This window comes from Dasypus novemcinctus, chromosome 17 (genome assembly GCF_030445035.2).
Source record: "Dasypus novemcinctus isolate mDasNov1 chromosome 17, mDasNov1.1.hap2, whole genome shotgun sequence".
Taxonomy (NCBI): Eukaryota; Metazoa; Chordata; class Mammalia; order Cingulata; family Dasypodidae; genus Dasypus; species Dasypus novemcinctus.
This window is the reverse complement of record NC_080689.1, coordinates 80,686,653-80,703,898: the sequence shown is the minus strand read 5'-3', so window position 1 is coordinate 80,703,898 and position 17,246 is coordinate 80,686,653. Positions and strand designations below refer to the sequence as shown.

The window sequence follows — 17,246 nt, the reverse complement described above, 5'->3', positions numbered from 1 at the left end:
TGCTTTTTAAATGTGCATTACTTTAATTTTTAAAAATATATACAGGAGAAGCCATGTGTTTTACATAGGAGCACACACATTAGCAAATCATTTCTTATAGTTTTCCAAAACCTTTATCAGTCTGAAATTTATAAATTAAATATTAGAATTTTTAAAGTTAAAACAAAATCCCTGAAACTACCAGATATGCTTGACTTTTTCCAAAATCAAATGAAGAGAGAATATGAACATGGTTTGTGTTAAATAAGGTTTATTGTTAGCTTTATTGCCTATAGTCTCTAAGATGCAACTTTATTGTGCCTTTGCAAACGGGATACATTTCTTTAAAAAACTGATCAAAATTATTCCATACATATAGCTCTATATGATAGATTACAGTGCAACACTATTCTTGTTACATAGTTATAGAATTACTAAAGAACCCAAGAGCACAGGGTAATAAGCAAAAGAAATACAATCCTGAGCCATCTGAACAAGATGATTTAATGAACCCTTTTAGTACAAGTTTAGAAAACATGGAGAAAAAAGACGTACATGCACACTGCAGTCGTGAGCAAAGCACACTACACACCTGCTGCTCCCCAGAGCAGGCGGGGAGGCGGGCCGCTTCGGCTCAGGCACTCGTGCACACTACCATTTTCTCCTCCTGCTTCCCGCCCCTTCCCAAAAAAAAGATCAGGCACTAAATCCTAGGGAACCCCACATCTGCCTTGCCGGAGAACACTAAGGGACTGCAAAAGTACGTCTGTAGGCTTCTCCCATAGCACGGAACAGAGCATGTGCCGCAAGCTAGCTCAAGCTGCTTCTGCCTCTTTGGAAGTAAATGACACACGCCTGCTACTGCTTAAAATGGTAGGGGGAAATATTTTTGAAAACCAAATTTTCTCTCCCTACCTCTTGAAGTAAAATCAACCATGGAAATTCACCCTAAAACTAACTGCCTCGTCTGATAATAAAATACATTTGCCATCCTGCCTATTTTTGGTTCAAGAACAGCTGGTGAAGCTGGTGCCTGCTTATGTAAGCACTGGTGGACCCCAGAGCACCTGCCACCGCAGGAGAGTCTAGAAGCACCAGACCCTCCAAGTGTTCCTTGCTAACCGTCCCAAGACCACAGCACTCCACTGCTGCAGAGTTCAGTCGTGAAAGGCATGTGGTTTGTCTTCGCCTCACACACACCCAGGTGACTGAATTACCCCAGCCATGCCTCTGTGCCTTCCTTGAAAACAACCTGAGTCTGCTGATCAAGCTGGCCAGTTTGGCTGTCAGTCCACTCAATCAGAGGTTGAGCTGGAAAATCAGAGGCCTACAATGGGCCGCCAGCAGCTCGTCTCGTGCAGGCGATCAAGAGTTCCTGGTTTCTGCAATAGCCCCGGTCCCAAAACTGCTGAGGTGGAATAACCTGCAGCAGGAAGAATGCTGAACTGAAACTGCGTAGCCTGGGGGACTACATGGAGAGGGGAAAAACAAAAAACAAAACAGGATCCTCTTTCCCCATTAATTCAGTGTGAGGTTTAGTGTCTCTGTATACATTAGCTGCTTCAGGAAAATCAAAAGATTTACTTCATAACTTTTTTTTCAAATAAACGCTCACACACACAAAATACTCACACATTCTATGAATATGAGGTGGCCCTTTTCTTTAAAAATTTTCAAATCAAGAGGCACCAATACCCGTTCATTTATGTTATTAGAAATTTCAATATAATCACCAGTGAAAACAACAGAAATGGCATCTGCAATGATCACACAAAAGACAAAAAAGATACAGACAACCTCGACCCCTGTACTTAAAATTGTCCTTGGAAACACATATGCTCTAAGTCAGAATCTGAGGATATGACGTAAGATTTTCTTGGCTTAATATAGTCCCATGGCCTTTGTCCTCAAATGACAAATGGAAAGAGTTCCCAAAGAGATTAAGAAACCTTTCTGAAATTGTCTTCAGTGTACACTTGACCTTTTGCCAGTGGAGGCAGAGAGGCCGGCAGCCTCCTCCCGCCCTGCATTCAGTGCCGGCAGCTGCTGGGAGTTGGGACCATCTGTGGAGGTCTTTGTGGGGAGGAAGGGCAGTATGTTGTATTTTAACACCTTTCGTTACGGCCTGGCCTCTTCCTGTCCACCTCTCCCCTTCAAAGGTAGTCTCCAATGACTTTTTTTGTCAATGCACTTAAGTAAAGACGGCCCTAAGACATCACTTTCATGTTAAACTGTCAGATCAAGAGTTTCACATTTTCAGCCCTAATCCTGCCCAGTGGGACCCTGCCCAGAGCACTCAGAGAGGACCCCAGCTCCGGGCAAGGGACAGAGCAGAGCCCTGGCCTCTGAAAGCACTGCCAGTCTCTAGAGCAAGGTCTGCATTACGTGAAGCTTAAATGTTGTGGAGATGTTTAAACTGGAAAGTTGAGAATAAATTGTGAAAAAAACTAAATTTGGCCTAGAGGGGAAAAACTGTGAAAAAAAAGATGACACTCTGGGTTTTAAGTCAAAGAGAAAAATAAAACAACACATACCAAACCAGGCCTTGTATCCTTAACCACAGTATTGCCTGGAATTCTCTACCTTCTTTTTTGGAGACCAAGGAGCTTCTCTCTACTCTCTTCCTTCAGGGCTTTAGTCGAGATGGAACTTTAGAGACCGTTCCAACTGGGAGGCAAAAGCCCGGGTCAGATCGAGGCTGTGCAAAGCAAACAACTCTGTGCCAGGCCAATCACGATTTCTGGTCAAGCCAGGAAGCAGGCAAAGGCCCTCGACTAATGATCATGCAGGGCTTTTTCTACAGGACCCTTCTCCTTACAAAGGAACCCCTGCTCTCCCAGGTAAACACAGGATAAACCATCCAGGCTGGTATACTACGGGAAACACTGCTGGCTTCCAATGAACCTAGCACTAAATCTGTAACCCCCTCCTCCAAACTAAGTCTATCCGTAGTCTGAAATGTGATGTGTCACACTCTTCTTTGCTTCTGTGTTTTCTTCTATTTTCATTTTCTCGTGAAAGTTTTCTTATGTTGATGTTCAGTTCCTTGTCATATGAAATACGGCTTCAAAATATTTGGTGATTTCCACGTAACATTCTTCTCAAGATATTTGGTGATTTCTACATAACATTCTTCTCATAGTCAAGTAACCTCATGGGTTTAAGTCAGAATTATGTCCACATCAGTCTTTCCCATGTAGTTCACCATACAAAGAAAAACTCTTTCATATGGCTATTTCTGGACAGTGCATCAAACGAACATACCTCACAAGAGAAAAGATCATTATCTGTATTCATTAAAATAACGTACAGATTCACAGCCAATGAGATGATACACTTTCCAGAGTGGCATTGAATATAACATTATACTATTCAAATACAAAAACAGCAATAAACATATCCTGTGGTACATAAAATTTCCTAGCGTCTAACTTTAAGGATTTAAAGTGATAAGTTTGGTAACTGCATTTTCGGACTGAACATGCTTCTTTCCCTTCCAGCTACACAATGTCTGATGCTGGTGCACATATATACACACACAACACAACACTGTGTCAGCAATGATACACAAATGCTATCGACAGCCAAGTCCTGAAGGCAGATCAGAGAAGAGGGCTACCGAGACCAAGAGCAAGTATCAATTTAGGAACACTTCTAACTTCAGAATTTCATTTTATTGAAACGCACCTTTAAAACAAGCACCTCTTGGCAATGAAAGCAAAGACACAATAGTACTCATTCCACTCTGCTCTGGCGGAAGACTTGTCACACCAGCCTGCCAAATTCAGGATCGAATTTTAAGCAGGCAGCCCATGGCTACAAAAAGAGTTCAAATGCAAGTGTGCTGACTTCTCAATGAGAGCTGGAGTAGAGGAAAACAGCAAAAAGCAAATTTGAAATCTATCACAGCTTTCCTTCCTTAAGCAAAAAAAAAAAAAAAAAAAAAAGCAAATTAGTTTATAACCACAATTCAATTTATCAAACTTTTTCTGAAGAATTTTCATTTAATTATGTATACATAACAGGAAATAAAACTTTTTCACAAACATTCTCAAGGCTTACAATTATCAAGAAATTGACAAAAGTAAAAGCAGAAGAAATATTAAACACAGGGCAGGGAGGTCAATTTCTGTTTCTGCTCTTAAAAAGTGGGAAAAAAAAAATCACCATATAATTAAGTACAAAAACCTGCATTGAATGACAACTGCTGGTGTATTTACTTGATCAGAAATGAAGACCAAGAATATAATAAAGCCCTATGGTAATATTCATCTGGCATATTCCCCTCAGTGTGTAGATCCCTAAAATGTTGGCAAAGTTTCTAGAGCATCAGCTTATATAAACACGGGAGTCCTTGGTTAGCTGCGTTAAATGGAACATTCTCTTCTGAAATGCACCCACAATTGTTTCACTTACAAACCGCAAACTAAAGTTATTCCTTCAGAAAAATATCTGTTTGGCATCTCCTGGACTTTGTTCCATTGGACAATATGGACATTTTAATCTAAAGACAAGAAAGAAAACACTGAATCAGAAAACAAAATCAGTACTTTGCATTCAATTTTCATCTAACTACTGAATATTTAACAATCATGCAATGTTTAACAATTTTATCAATTTAACAGTGCACATGTGTGTCTATATTTTGCTTTGAGGGTTACCTGTGCTTGCCCCTAAAAAAATGCCCAAAAAATACAACCAACGCATACTATAGAGAGTAGTGTGTAGTAATTTATTAATATCTTCCATCAATGAAAAAAAAAAGAGATACATAGTTTGACTCCATCTATATAAATATAAATCAATTAGAGAGATGGAAATAGAATAGGAGTTATATATGGCAGGGGAAGGATAGAGAGATTGAGAGGTGACTACTAAGGGGTAGTTTTTTTTGTTACTATTATTAACATTTTTGGAGTAATGAAAACACTAACATTAAATGGATGGGTTGTGTGCTTTATGAATATGTTTCAGTAAAGCTGATAAAATAACAAACTGTCAAGTTTTGAAGGGTCACAAATAAACGCCACCCAAACCAGACCTTAAACTGCCCTTCTTCAGGGGAAATCAAAGAAAATTGTTTTGTAAACAAAACAAAGGACATTTTTCTGAAACTTGCTCTTGGGACTTCAGAAGTAAAAATCTGACTGCTCTTCTCTGAAAGTGTAAGTCGTACTTCTCTCTGACTCTAATTCTAATATATTGGTCACACAATCTCCTTAAGCAAATCTGATGCCAGCTGTTAAGCTGCCACCTTCGCGCCTCCGAGCAGCCCGCGAGAGCAGCACGGCGACAACCAGCCCACAGCGCGGCTTCTGGTCGCTGCTGCTCTGCGCTGCCTCGTCGAGGAAGGGCACCACAGCTTCTCTACAAGCTAGGGCCTTCCACAAACAGCATGGGTCTGAAATTAGCTCCAATTAAAAATGTTCTAACTGCCTAAACTACAGACAGGCTTCTGACACTTTTTAAAAAAGTGAGCACATAATCCATAAAAATTACACATGTACACTCTCTCTCTGAATCAGCAATCTGATTCTAGACATTTACATACCTAGAATTTACACACTTACGCATAAGGGCCTTCATTATAAGGTCGCTGTTTGCAATAGCAATAGATCAGCAACAACCTCAATGCTGAACAGGAGCAGGTTAAATAAGTTAATGTGTTTCCATATGTTAGACTACTACAGTTTTTTAAAAAAAGAGAATGAGGATCTTTCTGCAGCATATAAAAAGACCCCCAAATTACACGTAGGGACTATGTGAAAATGTTCATGTGATAGTTTCTTAAAATATTAGAAAAGATGGTAAAAATAAAAAAAGTTAATGGGCCAGAAAAGGCTTCTATTATATTATGGCAAAAAACCCCACAAAACAACAAAAATACCATACTTATAATCACCAAATTCATAAATTAAAAAGACTTACAAAAGAAAGATCAGACACCATCCCCTGTATCAAGTGAATACTTAATAAAACTATTTACTTCTAAGTCTAGCTTTGTCCTCGTTGCTTCTTATTCTCCCACCAAGTTCAAGAAGAAAAATTTTTAGTAGCATTTAAGAAGTCAGACACTTACTTGCTCCCATTAAACATTTTATTCAGGGCATCTCTTGAGATAATATGACCACAGACCAACTTCATGGGTGGATTGCTATCTGTGGTCTGCTGACGAAGAATGGGACAGGCAAATATAGAATGATACCAGCACTTTTTACCAAGGTCCACTTCAATCTGTAAAAAGTAAAAAAAGGCTCAGGTTCTACTGCAGGAAGCTATCTACAAGTTACTGCGCATTGTGCAAAGAACATTCATCAAATTTCCTCAGGTGAATGTAACTTGTTACAGCACTCTTCTAACTCGAAGTTGGATAGTCTTAAAGATGCAAAGTATTGCTTCATGATTCTACATTAAACTTCAAAATTATTTATAGCATGACCTTTCAAATCAAATCCTGATGTCGAGAGTAGAGTTGAGGAGGAGGCAATGTTCTAAAAGCAAGCACACGTGAAAATGAGTCAGGACAGACCCGAAAGCAAAACACACCAGGAACCCCGACAGGTTTGTGGCACACACTCAGTGAGGTAACGGTTCAATGTAATTTTTTAAAAGCCAGTTTAAGCAAGGTTTACTTCTGCATGAACTCCCCATGTCTTGTGTGTAATGGTCTGGAGAAAAAGCTTAGAAGGATTCAGGCAGGGCCTCTCCCAATCTGTACACCAGACCCCACGAAATCTGTAATCGATGGTTTCCCTTTTCAGCAAGCAAAACAAAACAATACACACCCTACGAAATCTCGTAGCACAGTGCTTGGCACATGATAGAGGCTCCACAGATATCAGTCCTCTTTGGGTTTTCTTTCCTTCTTTATCTAAACGGCTATCAAAATTTAGACTCTTTCAAGAAAATGGGCAAAATGTAACCAAAAAATCCCTAGAAAAGAAGGCCAGGTCATCACCTCCAATTAGCCTGAAACACAGGCCTCAGGCGAATTAAGATTTCAGCCTGCTCTTTTCTGGTGCACAAGCAACAAAGACGCTTATAGCATGGCTGGAAAGTCGCCAGATTCTCGCAGGCACCTGTCTCACAAAGCCGGTGAAGGTTTAAGCTCTTTTCGCTGGCTTGAGTTAGCAGCAGCCAAGCAGGGGTGCTGCTTGTGTCCTGACCACACTCAGGACTGGGAATGCACCTGCATCTTTAATCAAAACAGAGTTCTGAGGAGAAGCTGGGGCAACCAACTGACAGGGTTACCAGCTGGAAGAACAAGGTAACTGCAGATAAACCTGTGCACAGGTACGACCGTGAATAATCAAAAAGTCAAAGGCATATTTTAGCCCTTCGGGGCCTGTGACAAGATCTCAATGGGAACGCCACGCAAGAGTTTTAGTGCCCACCACCAGAAGCCTGGTGGAGACGCACGTATTGTACATAGGCAAACTATGGAAGCCACAATTTACCGAGTACCCACCACGTGCCCATGTTACTCTAAGAACACCTACGTTATCTCCAGCCTTCAAAGCCTCAGCAAGAAAAGAATGGTCCTCATTTTAGAATAAACAAACTACCGGTCAGAGCAGTTAGAGCTGGAAAGTAACTGGAGCTGATATTTGAAAGCATGGCCCTGCCCACTGGTGCAGGGGACACATGGCACTAGTGGTCCAGGGAGGATTTCAGGTGGTATAGGACAACCTTCATGTTAATAGCAATGGATTTACTTTAATTGGTACTAGAAAAATATAATCAGCACAACCCATGACCTCATAAATATCAGTGCTTAACACAAAACTAAATCCAATTAAAAGGACTCACTGCTTTTATATTTTAAAAGCTCAGAGCATGAGTGGTTTATGGACACAGCATGCAGTAGTACACACCACCCTCTTCTGATGTGTTCTTTCATTAGCTTGTTTTTCTTCAGGCCCTGGGGCCTGGGGATTGAACCTGGGACCTCATAGAGGAGAAGCTGGCATCCAGCCACTGAGCCACACAGGATTCCCTGACTTGGTTTTTGCATTTGTTTTGCTTGTTCAGTTTTGTTTTTTTCAGGAGGCACCGGGAACTGAACCTGGGACCTCCCATGTGGGAGGTAGGAGCTCAACTGCTCGAGCCACACCTGCTCCCCTTTCATTGGCTTTTTACTGCCATTGTAACTGATAATTTGGAGAAAACTTCTCCAGTACCTCCAGAACATACTAGTTCCACATTTCTGTTGTTTAAATAGAAACAAATGGCCACAACAGTGTTTCCTCATTAAAAGGCAAGATGGACATGTTAAACTTCTCACATGTACATTCTAATGGAAAGAAAGGGAAATAGGTAATAGAAAATTGAACTCACAGGTAATTCATCTTTCTGGTTCCAAACTCCAGTGCACTGCCTCTGTTCAATCACGGCTTTGATATTAATTAAAGCTGGCAGCGCCACACAACCTGCTGAGAAACTGGGAGAGAAGGAGGAGGAAATGTCAGCACTAGACCAGGCGTCAGACTGCTGGGCCCGTGGAATCGTCCAGACGCCGTGTACTGAGGGCCCTGTCCAACGGCAGGGCAGAGAGCCCACTGCTTTGCTAAGAGCAAACCCAGCTATTTCCATTAGAAGAAAAACAACTTGTTTTCCCACCCCTTCGCAGGCTCACTGGTATGTTTCCTACAGTTACTGGAAAATGACTGCAGTTAAAAAAAAAACAAAAACAAACTAAGTTTATTAAATAAACCTCACCAATATGAGAAATACAGTAAAAAAACTCATTTTATTTTTAATATTAACTATAACTGTCATTTTCCAGAAGGGTGACTTACTGAAACTCCATTCCTCAATAATTAAAAAAATAAAGTTTTACACATTTTAAGGGAAGAGCTTCGATATCCTATCCTGGGTTGAAATGGAGGCTCCATGATAAAGGAAAGAGGTATGAAACTTGTGAATTCAAATGAAGTTGAAAACGCAAGAATGGAAAGAACTACTGTTCTCCAAACTACAGTAGTTTTAGCATGTGAAAGACATTCTTGCACAGAATCCTTTACTCAATAGTACACCAGACACCGTACGTAGCCTCTCTCCTAACAGACCACGCACAGCACACGTAAGCTTACTGTCTTTACAAACTATGCTCCAAGGCAAAGGAGCCCTGAAACCAAAATGTGGCCTGCGGCCGCGCCACTCCAGACGCTCACTGCGGCCCACAGAAAAACAAGTACAGAAACCGAGAACACGATTTTAGAGAGCTTTATAACAATCAGAAATCAATGCCAAAACAGTTTTTTTATCTTTCAAAACTGTTGGACCACCAGGTTGAACGGCCTGGAGATCAGTCACGGCCCCTCTCCCCCTAACGCGCTTCCCGGCGGCTCCCCCTGGAGCCGGCCCCACCTGCCCAGGATGAGCTGCTGGCGGGCGGCCACTCTCAGCCGGGCCCCTGCAGGCCTGTCCTCAGCGGGCAGGCGCAGCTGCAGGCCACGTCCTCCCCCAGGGGCTCTGCCGCTCAGGACGCGGCGTGTGGGGGATAAAAGCCCAGCCTCTTTACCCCCCGTGGGGACCACTCCGCGGGCCCGCCGGCTTTCGAGCTCCTCGGGACACCAGGGGCTGAGGCCTGGCTGCCACCGCACCACTGTCCAGCTCTTCCCTCTGACCAGTCCGTGGTTTTCATGCCATCAGAGGCGCTGCTTACAGGAACCTGCTGCTGGCAGGTCTCCATTTCAGCGTCTGTCTCCCAGGGAGCTGACCTGTAGGGCAGCTGCATGAGAGCTGACTGCGCGAGTCCCTGCCTGTGCTGGGTGGAAGGCCCTGCGCAGGGCACTGCCTTGTTGTTACTCTGCTGTTACCTACACGTGAAAAAAACCTAGTCGCACACAGATTCTGCCTGGCTCTGTGGCCCTTTCAGACAACTCTGGCTACCATAAGGAACTTCAACCAACAGCAGTTCCCTAAAGATTGGCTCAAGGTGGAAACCGAAACCTTACTGCTGAATCTTCTGATACATTAAAATCCATGGGTAGGGGAAACGGACTTGGCCCAGTGGTTAGGGCGTCCGCCTACCACATGGGAGGTCCGCGGTTCAAACCCCGGGCCTCCTTGACCCGTGTGCAGCTGGCCCATGCACAGTGCTGATGCGTGCAGGGAGTACCCTGCCACGCAGGGGTGTCCCCCACATAGGGGAGCCCCACGTGCAAGGAGTGCACCCGTAAGGAGAGCCACCCAGCGCAGAAGAGTGTAGCCTGCCTAGGAAAGGCGCCACACACACTTCCCGTGCCGCTGACGACAACAGAAGTGGACAAAGAAACAAGACGCAGCAAATAGACACAGAAAACAGACAACCGGGGGAGGGGGGAATTAAATAAATAATCTTTAAAAAAATAAATAAAATAAAATAAAATCCATGGGTGATTCTTTCAAGTGGAAATTCCATGAAAACAGCAGCTAGTTCAGCTCACAATTCCACCAACACACAAGTCCTGTTCACGCTCAGGCATGAAGCAGAAGTGCTTTCTGCAAACTTCCTATTTTGTCACACATAATATTAAAAAGATCTGTGTTCAAAGGTGGAAATTTAATAAAACAATTAACTTCTTAACATTTTGTCATGAACATTCTCAAGTGAACTAGTGTTTTAAACCGCAAGTGTGTGGTGGTGAGGAGTGTGACCAAGACCTGTGGAGTTTGGCACCATTTCCTTGATTCATGCGAAGGGTCTACGCAGTTTTACTCACCGCTGCTTTTGCACCATCTGTGCAAACACCAACACGGGAAATCATTCATAGAGACCCTGGGGTTTACAGGTCATACCGGGAGAACTACAGTCCTAAAACCACATGTCACTGCCAGCTGTGAAGAGCTCCTGAAATGCCAATGCCCTCTTCTTATTATCAAGGTACACCTGACTCCTCAGAATGACAAAAGTTCTCTCTCCTTTAAACACCCAGAACTGGACAAGAAATTGTTCAGGGACAGGCGGGGCCAGTCTCCATACCTGACACTGAGCGGGGACTCCACGGAGAGCCCCAGGAGGGCACAGGCGTCCCGCGTGAAGATGTCGCAGATGTCAGCCCACTGGTTTGCATCGAGCAGGTGAACGTAAGGTGAGTTCTCGATCCCTTGTCTCAGATACACGAGGCTTCCCATCAAAACTTGAATATCTGAACAAGAGCATCAACCATTAGGAGGCGTGAATGGTACACCTGAAGCAGGGCTTTCAGGTAACAGGAGGAAAAGGCAAGAACATACCCACCTGAAAGAGCCTAAAGTAATTTAAGTGTCTTTTAAAATTCTGGTCCTTGAGTTTGGCTTCTCTGCCCACACCAAATTAAAGCAGCCGCATGGAGAGAGGAGGAAGAACCTGCACAACACTAGGTTAGCTGCTGCCACCTGGCTCTCAGACACTCCGTCTGGCAGCATCGGTCGTGCCAAGCAAGGCTAACTGAGCTCCTGGTGGGAAAAGAGCATGTGCACACCTGCTTCTTTCTCCTGCCTCTTCTTAGTTTAACACGAAATCCCAAATAGCTGCAATGCCACTCTCTAACTTCACTTTTGCTTGAGACCCATTCAGAGCTTTTTCTGGAGGTGATTATCACCTACACTGCTGTAGCTCATTAGCAAACCAGAAGTTAGGTCTAGTTAAGGTGAACTGCTAAATTCCAGTGGCTATCGCTCTGTTCCAAACACTGGAAACATCTGACTCCAAACTCACCTTTTTGATGATTTAGGGCAAATGGCTGAAAATTTTTAGCATATTGTAATGCTTCTCGCTGATTTGTAGTTCCACCCATTAACAGGCTAATAAAATACAGTCTGTGTAGCTTAAATTCCAAAGAGCTGTTCTGGGCTATGAGCATTTCTCGGTTTGATACTGCCCACCTGAGGAATAAGCAGGAAAGAAAAAAACAAAAGGTTTTTATATTAATTAAGGGAATAGTGAAGTCTGGAAGCATGAAAAAGGGTTTGGTCTGCCATCTTGTGGAAGTCTGTGGTAACAGCAACCCCTGAACCAGAGGTTTTATTAGGAAAGGAGCTGTAACACCAACCATTCCTAGAGACACCCTTCAATGAATGAAAGAAAACACATCAATCCAGGTGACAATTACATATTTAGCAAGGTGTCACACCGAGACAAGCATGATGCTGATGTATCGCACGACGCAGGTGGCAGTGCACGGGGCCACCCTGCAAGCAGCGTTAGCCCGAGTCCCTAGATCCACTATGTGCTACTCTTAAACCAGTCTGTTTACAGAGGAATCAAGTTTCCGAAGGGGAAGCATTTCTTTTTCTTTCTTTTTTTTTTTTAGACATTAAGGCCTGATATGAAAGAAGCTGGTGCTCAACCACTGAGCCACATCGGTTCCCCCAAGTTTTTTTTTTTTTCATTTGTTTGCTTGTCTGTTTTTTTTTGTTTTTAGGAGGCAATGGGGATTGAACCTGGGACCTTTCATGTGGCAAGCAGGTGCTCAACTGCTTGAGCCACATGTGCCCCTAGCTTTTATTTTTTAAGATTTATTTTTCTCCCCTTCCCCCTCCCACCCCAGTTGTCTGTTCTTTGTGTCTATTTGCTGCGTCTTCTTTGTCCGCTTCTGTTGTCGTCAGCAGCACAGGAATCTGTGTTTCTTTTTGTTGCATCATCTTGCGTCAGCTCTCCATGTGTGCGGCACCATTCCTGGGCAGGCTGCACTTTCTTTCGTGCTGGGCGGCTCTCCTTACAGAGCAGACTCCTTGCGTGTGGGGCTCCCCTACGCGGGGGACACCCCTGCGTGGCACAGCACTCCTTGCGCGCATCAGCACTGCACATGGGCCAGCTCCACACGGGTCAAGGAGGCCCGGAGTTTGAACCATGAACCTCCCATGTGGTAGGCAGATGCCCTAAACACTGGGCCAAGTCCGCCGCCAGCATTTCTTTTTAAAGTTTCATTAGCTGCAAAGTTCTGTGCTATTCATTCTAGAATAAAAACAGTAAACATATATTTCCCCCTCAAGGTGCTATCAATTTTATCAGGGAAATAAAGCTTCATAAATATCACATAGTGTATTACACTGTGCCCAAAAGACTTATACAAACTTAGTGCTCTGGAGGAAAAAATGCAATACTCACAATTTTGAATGAGCCAAATTATAGTTCTCAGATCTCTATAAGCATAAACTGGTGGAATACCCAAGCTTGAGCTGGGACTCCAGGTCAGGTGAGCACTAAAGCGGAAAAGTATACCACAGAGCTGTTAAAATCTATTCTGTGATCAGGTGGTAAAGCAATGTAACTTTACTTTCCTAAACAGTAGGGTATAGAAGTTGTTGGTGTCAACAGTCTTCTTTAATTTAGTACTCCCACCTAACCCAATTCACCAAAGACCACTGGAATCGCACCTGGGATGAACTATGAAAGGTGAGTAACTCACCAGCTACATGAACAGTCTCTGCCGTTCATACTGAGTCCCCTGCCTCGGGTGAGCCGTCAGAGAGCTGCGCGGTCACTGGCCCCTGCCCTTCCCCCGAGGCTGCATATGAACCTGCTTTCAGCTCGTTGGCTCATCCACACCTGAAGAGTCATACACGACGCTTCCGTGCCCTCAAAGTCGAAGTGATGTATGAATCGCCTGAACCTTGGAAGTGTTTACGTGAATGTAAGTAAGCCGTAGATCCCTGCCTGGCACTGAGACGAACGCTGTCAAGTTGCAACGCCAGGTCTGGTGAACCTCACTGGCACCAACGAGGTACTTCTGGCAACGCTCTCTTGTGCATGTCCAACATCAGCCATCAGTACCAACCGCACGGCACCTCCAGCCTCTGCTCGGCCAAGCACCTTATCGACTTCTAGCTCCAAAGGTTACGTTACATTAGGTCACCTACCAAAGTATCCTGCCCCCTCCCTCATAAAAGCTTGAGGACATTTTCCTACTAACAGCCAAGGAGAGGCAGCAAACGTTTTTTTCTGTTTCTGATCTGAAGTCTGTAAAATTAAAGAGGGAAGCTAACTGAGAGTAACTGAAAATTTCAATAAAAGATAAAAGCTAAGCGAAACAGGACCAAGTCCATAAATACACAATTCACAAAAGAAAACAATCTATCTCATTTTCATGGGGAAATGTTCGTAATATTATGTTAAATGGGAAGACAATACAAAAACCATCACCCGGATTTTAGGAGGGAAGTTGATACATAGGGAAAGGTAACTTGTAGTCACCAGAATTCTCAACAGCAGTGTCCAGGAGAGCCGGGCCTCAGGCATTACGTACCGGCTGCCATGGGTGGGTCCAGCCCACTGGACAGCACGGGGCAGAGAACCACCCGAGGATACAGTCCCGGCCAGAGCAAATGCTGAGCGCACCTCGGCTGTTCCTCACTGGGACAAGTTTTCTACGCGCATATAGTACTTTCATACTTTAAAACTAAATCCCACAAGGCAAGGATTAGGATAATCACTTCTAGGCTTCTTTCCCCCTGGCAAAATGCCATTTTCTGAACTAAAGGTGATGTAACCCATTTCACTCCCCAACATTCAAGCACATTTAAGCATTGCAGTCAAAAACCTGCCTGATGAGCTCTCCCCCCCACACCCCAGGACTGTACCCAGGCACCCGTGTGTGCTTTCTGACCCCAATTCCCTGGCCACAGTTCACTGGACAGGAGTGGACTCCTCATCCAAGCAACCAGGGGCAGATTATCTTCCAGAAGAATTTGGAAATGCGTATCACGGTCCACATGTGGCTGAGGTCATTTAAACAGAGTAACTGTGAGGCAATCACACTTGGCCACCGTGGTACAAAGAAAAGCAATCTAGAATTGAATGAGGCAGATGTGTCGAGAGGGGCAGAGGCGAGACCCAAAACCCAGCTTCTCCTTCATTGCCAGTGACTGTCTCCTTCTAGGTTCCATGACCTCGAGGCCAGTTACCCACAGGCTCCTTGAGATGCCTCAAATAGCTACAAGCAATAGCGCCTTTCTTTATAGTTGAGCCTCTTATCAGATGTGACCAAGATCAAAGTTTGTCACTAATTGAAAGACAAAGTAGGAATTGGTAAGAGTGAAAAGGTCTCCAGATTTTCCTATTCTGAACATCTGTTGCTGGCTTCTTTGACTGAGCGTGCTTTTAAGGTTCAACCCTGTTGTTGTACGCATCATCAGCACTTCATTCCTTTTTTTTTTTTTGCCTGAACAATACTGCATTTTAAGGACACACCACAGACTGTTTGTCCATTCATCCAACGATGGACATTTGGGTATTTCTACTTTTTGGTTATTATGAATAATGCTGTTATAAACATTTGTGCACAAGGTTTTGTATGGACAAATGTTTTCATTTCTCTTGAGTATGTAGATAGAAGTAGAATTGCTGGGTCATATGGTAATATTCTATGTTTAACATTTCGAGGAACTGCCAAACAGTTTCTGAAAGTGGCACACCAATTTACAGTCCCACCACCAATGTATGAGGGTTTCATCTTCTCTATACCCTCATCAACACTTGTCATTGTCTTTTTTTTATTACAGCCTGTGACCCATGAACCTTTATTTGCATACCAAAGCTCTGGGACTCTCAGACCCCAGATTGAACCTACATCTCAGACCCCAGACTGAACCTACATCTTTCACTGCAGAAGTTCTTGGTGGGGATGCTTTCCAAAAAACACTTGCCTTGTCAACTCTAAGCATTTGACAGTCCCACTTACCATCCTTAACTAACGCTTGGCGTCTGGGTATAAATTCCACAGCAGCATTCTTATCCATGCTGGTAGCTTCCCTAGATCTTCCAAAGGGCTTATGAACAATGGGTTCTACCCACAGGAATGGAGAAAAGTTAAGAACGTGTTTTTTTGGGGGTATGTAAGTTCAAGCCACTGTACGTGGTAACAGAATGTGGGCATACTGGCACTGTGCAGAGGAAACTGCCCACAGGTTCAATAAAGAAAAAAGGAGAGAAAGCACACTGATATCGGGAGAAGAGGTAATGCTATAAAGATAAGGAAGGCCCAGGATGGCACATGGACAAAGATACAGATTAGACGAATTGAGTAAGTCAGGATTATGGCCCCTTATTAAGAATCTTGAATCAGAAATAACAGGAGATATTAGTTTGTATTCCTCACCAAGGCCCCAGCCCCTCCACTCTTCTTTTCTGAAAGGAGGGAAGGGTGAAGTGGAAAACCAAGGGATTTGTACCAGGAGGGGTGAAGAAAAGAGAAAGGTGGCCAAAAGGATAAATCAGAGGCATCTGCAATGTGGTGTGAAGAGTTAAGGGAAATAACAGGTCTGCTGAGAATTGAATGGAGGTGGAGAGTGGTGCAGGCCAAGAAAAACATGCAAGCGTGTTCAGATAACATAATCTACCAACTGGCACGACATGACAGTGATGTATTCAGGTAATTAACAGCTGCTCCAGAAAGAAGATCTGTTCCCTGTATGAAGCTATCCCTAACCTAGGTACAAGTTAATTTTTTGCCAAAGTACAAACATTGAATAGTTAAAATAGGTTGAAAAATTCAGGGCCCTGATGCAATTGCCACATTCTCTACAATTTTCCTAATAGCTGTCCATGTGCAGAACTCCAGATGTTATGTATTCAAACCTCTCATATGGCTCTTATCACAATGTATTTGGTGGTATAGATTCTGGTCTGCTGAAGCCAGGGGCCCCATCTTGCTCATCTTGGCACTGCCTTGCTTTGAATAGAAGACAGTGATAAAAGAGCACAGGTTACCAGGTCAGAGGCATACAACCTGAAGCCCTGGCTCTGAGGTATGAATTTGGGCAGTCTTTTAGTTAAATTATTCTCTAAAATCTGTTTCCTTACTGTAAAATAAGCATACCTCAAAGGTTTGTGGGTATGAGAAAAGAGGGCTAAAGCACTAAGCACAAAGACTGGCACAGACATTCAATCACAGCCTACTCGATGTGTGCTGGTTGGACCACCCAAGTCATATTTTTAGTAAAAAAGTTATATTTAAAAAACAAGAGTTACTTGGGCACTTCCATGTACTATTCAGAGCCACTTTAATTTCTGTAGCACCAACCACAAAATACGTACTGAGAATATGACCATCTTTACATATTAAGCAATCCCTTCAAAAATCTGTGTTGTTTTCTTAGCTGAAAGTTCACACAGCATATCTGGGTATTTAATTCACTGAGGAGGGATGAAAGTAGAAGACAGTCAAAACCTTGATCAACCTGATAACAACCAAATCCAAAAACTATGAAACATGTGTCAAAAATGTAACATGTAACAAAAACTTGAGCCACTGCCTACAAAGCACGGGAAGGCATTAAGCCAAAAAAAAAAAAAAACCAAA

At 43.4% G+C, this 17,246-nt stretch overlaps 1 protein-coding gene across 2 annotated transcripts in view; it reads right to left on the bottom strand.

Moving 5' to 3' along the window:
* RMND5A (required for meiotic nuclear division 5 homolog A) overlaps positions 1 to 17,246 on the bottom strand; it is a 60,602-nt gene continuing 43,356 nt past the window's right edge. Inside the window, exons 5-10 of one of the 2 annotated variants that reach the window (XM_071208952.1) lie at positions 11,663 to 11,829; positions 10,946 to 11,111; positions 8,317 to 8,419; positions 6,059 to 6,213; positions 4,396 to 4,483; positions 1 to 3,897 (exon numbers count right to left, since the gene is read on the bottom strand). In XM_071208952.1, the coding sequence (XP_071065053.1) occupies positions 4,420 to 4,483; positions 6,059 to 6,213; positions 8,317 to 8,419; positions 10,946 to 11,111; positions 11,663 to 11,829 (655 nt within the window). In that variant the 3' untranslated portion in view covers positions 1 to 3,897; positions 4,396 to 4,419. Of the gene's footprint in view, positions 4,484 to 6,058; positions 6,214 to 8,316; positions 8,420 to 10,945; positions 11,112 to 11,662; positions 11,830 to 17,246 lie in introns of both variants that reach the window. The other variant, XM_058279052.1, reaches the window with a different exon arrangement.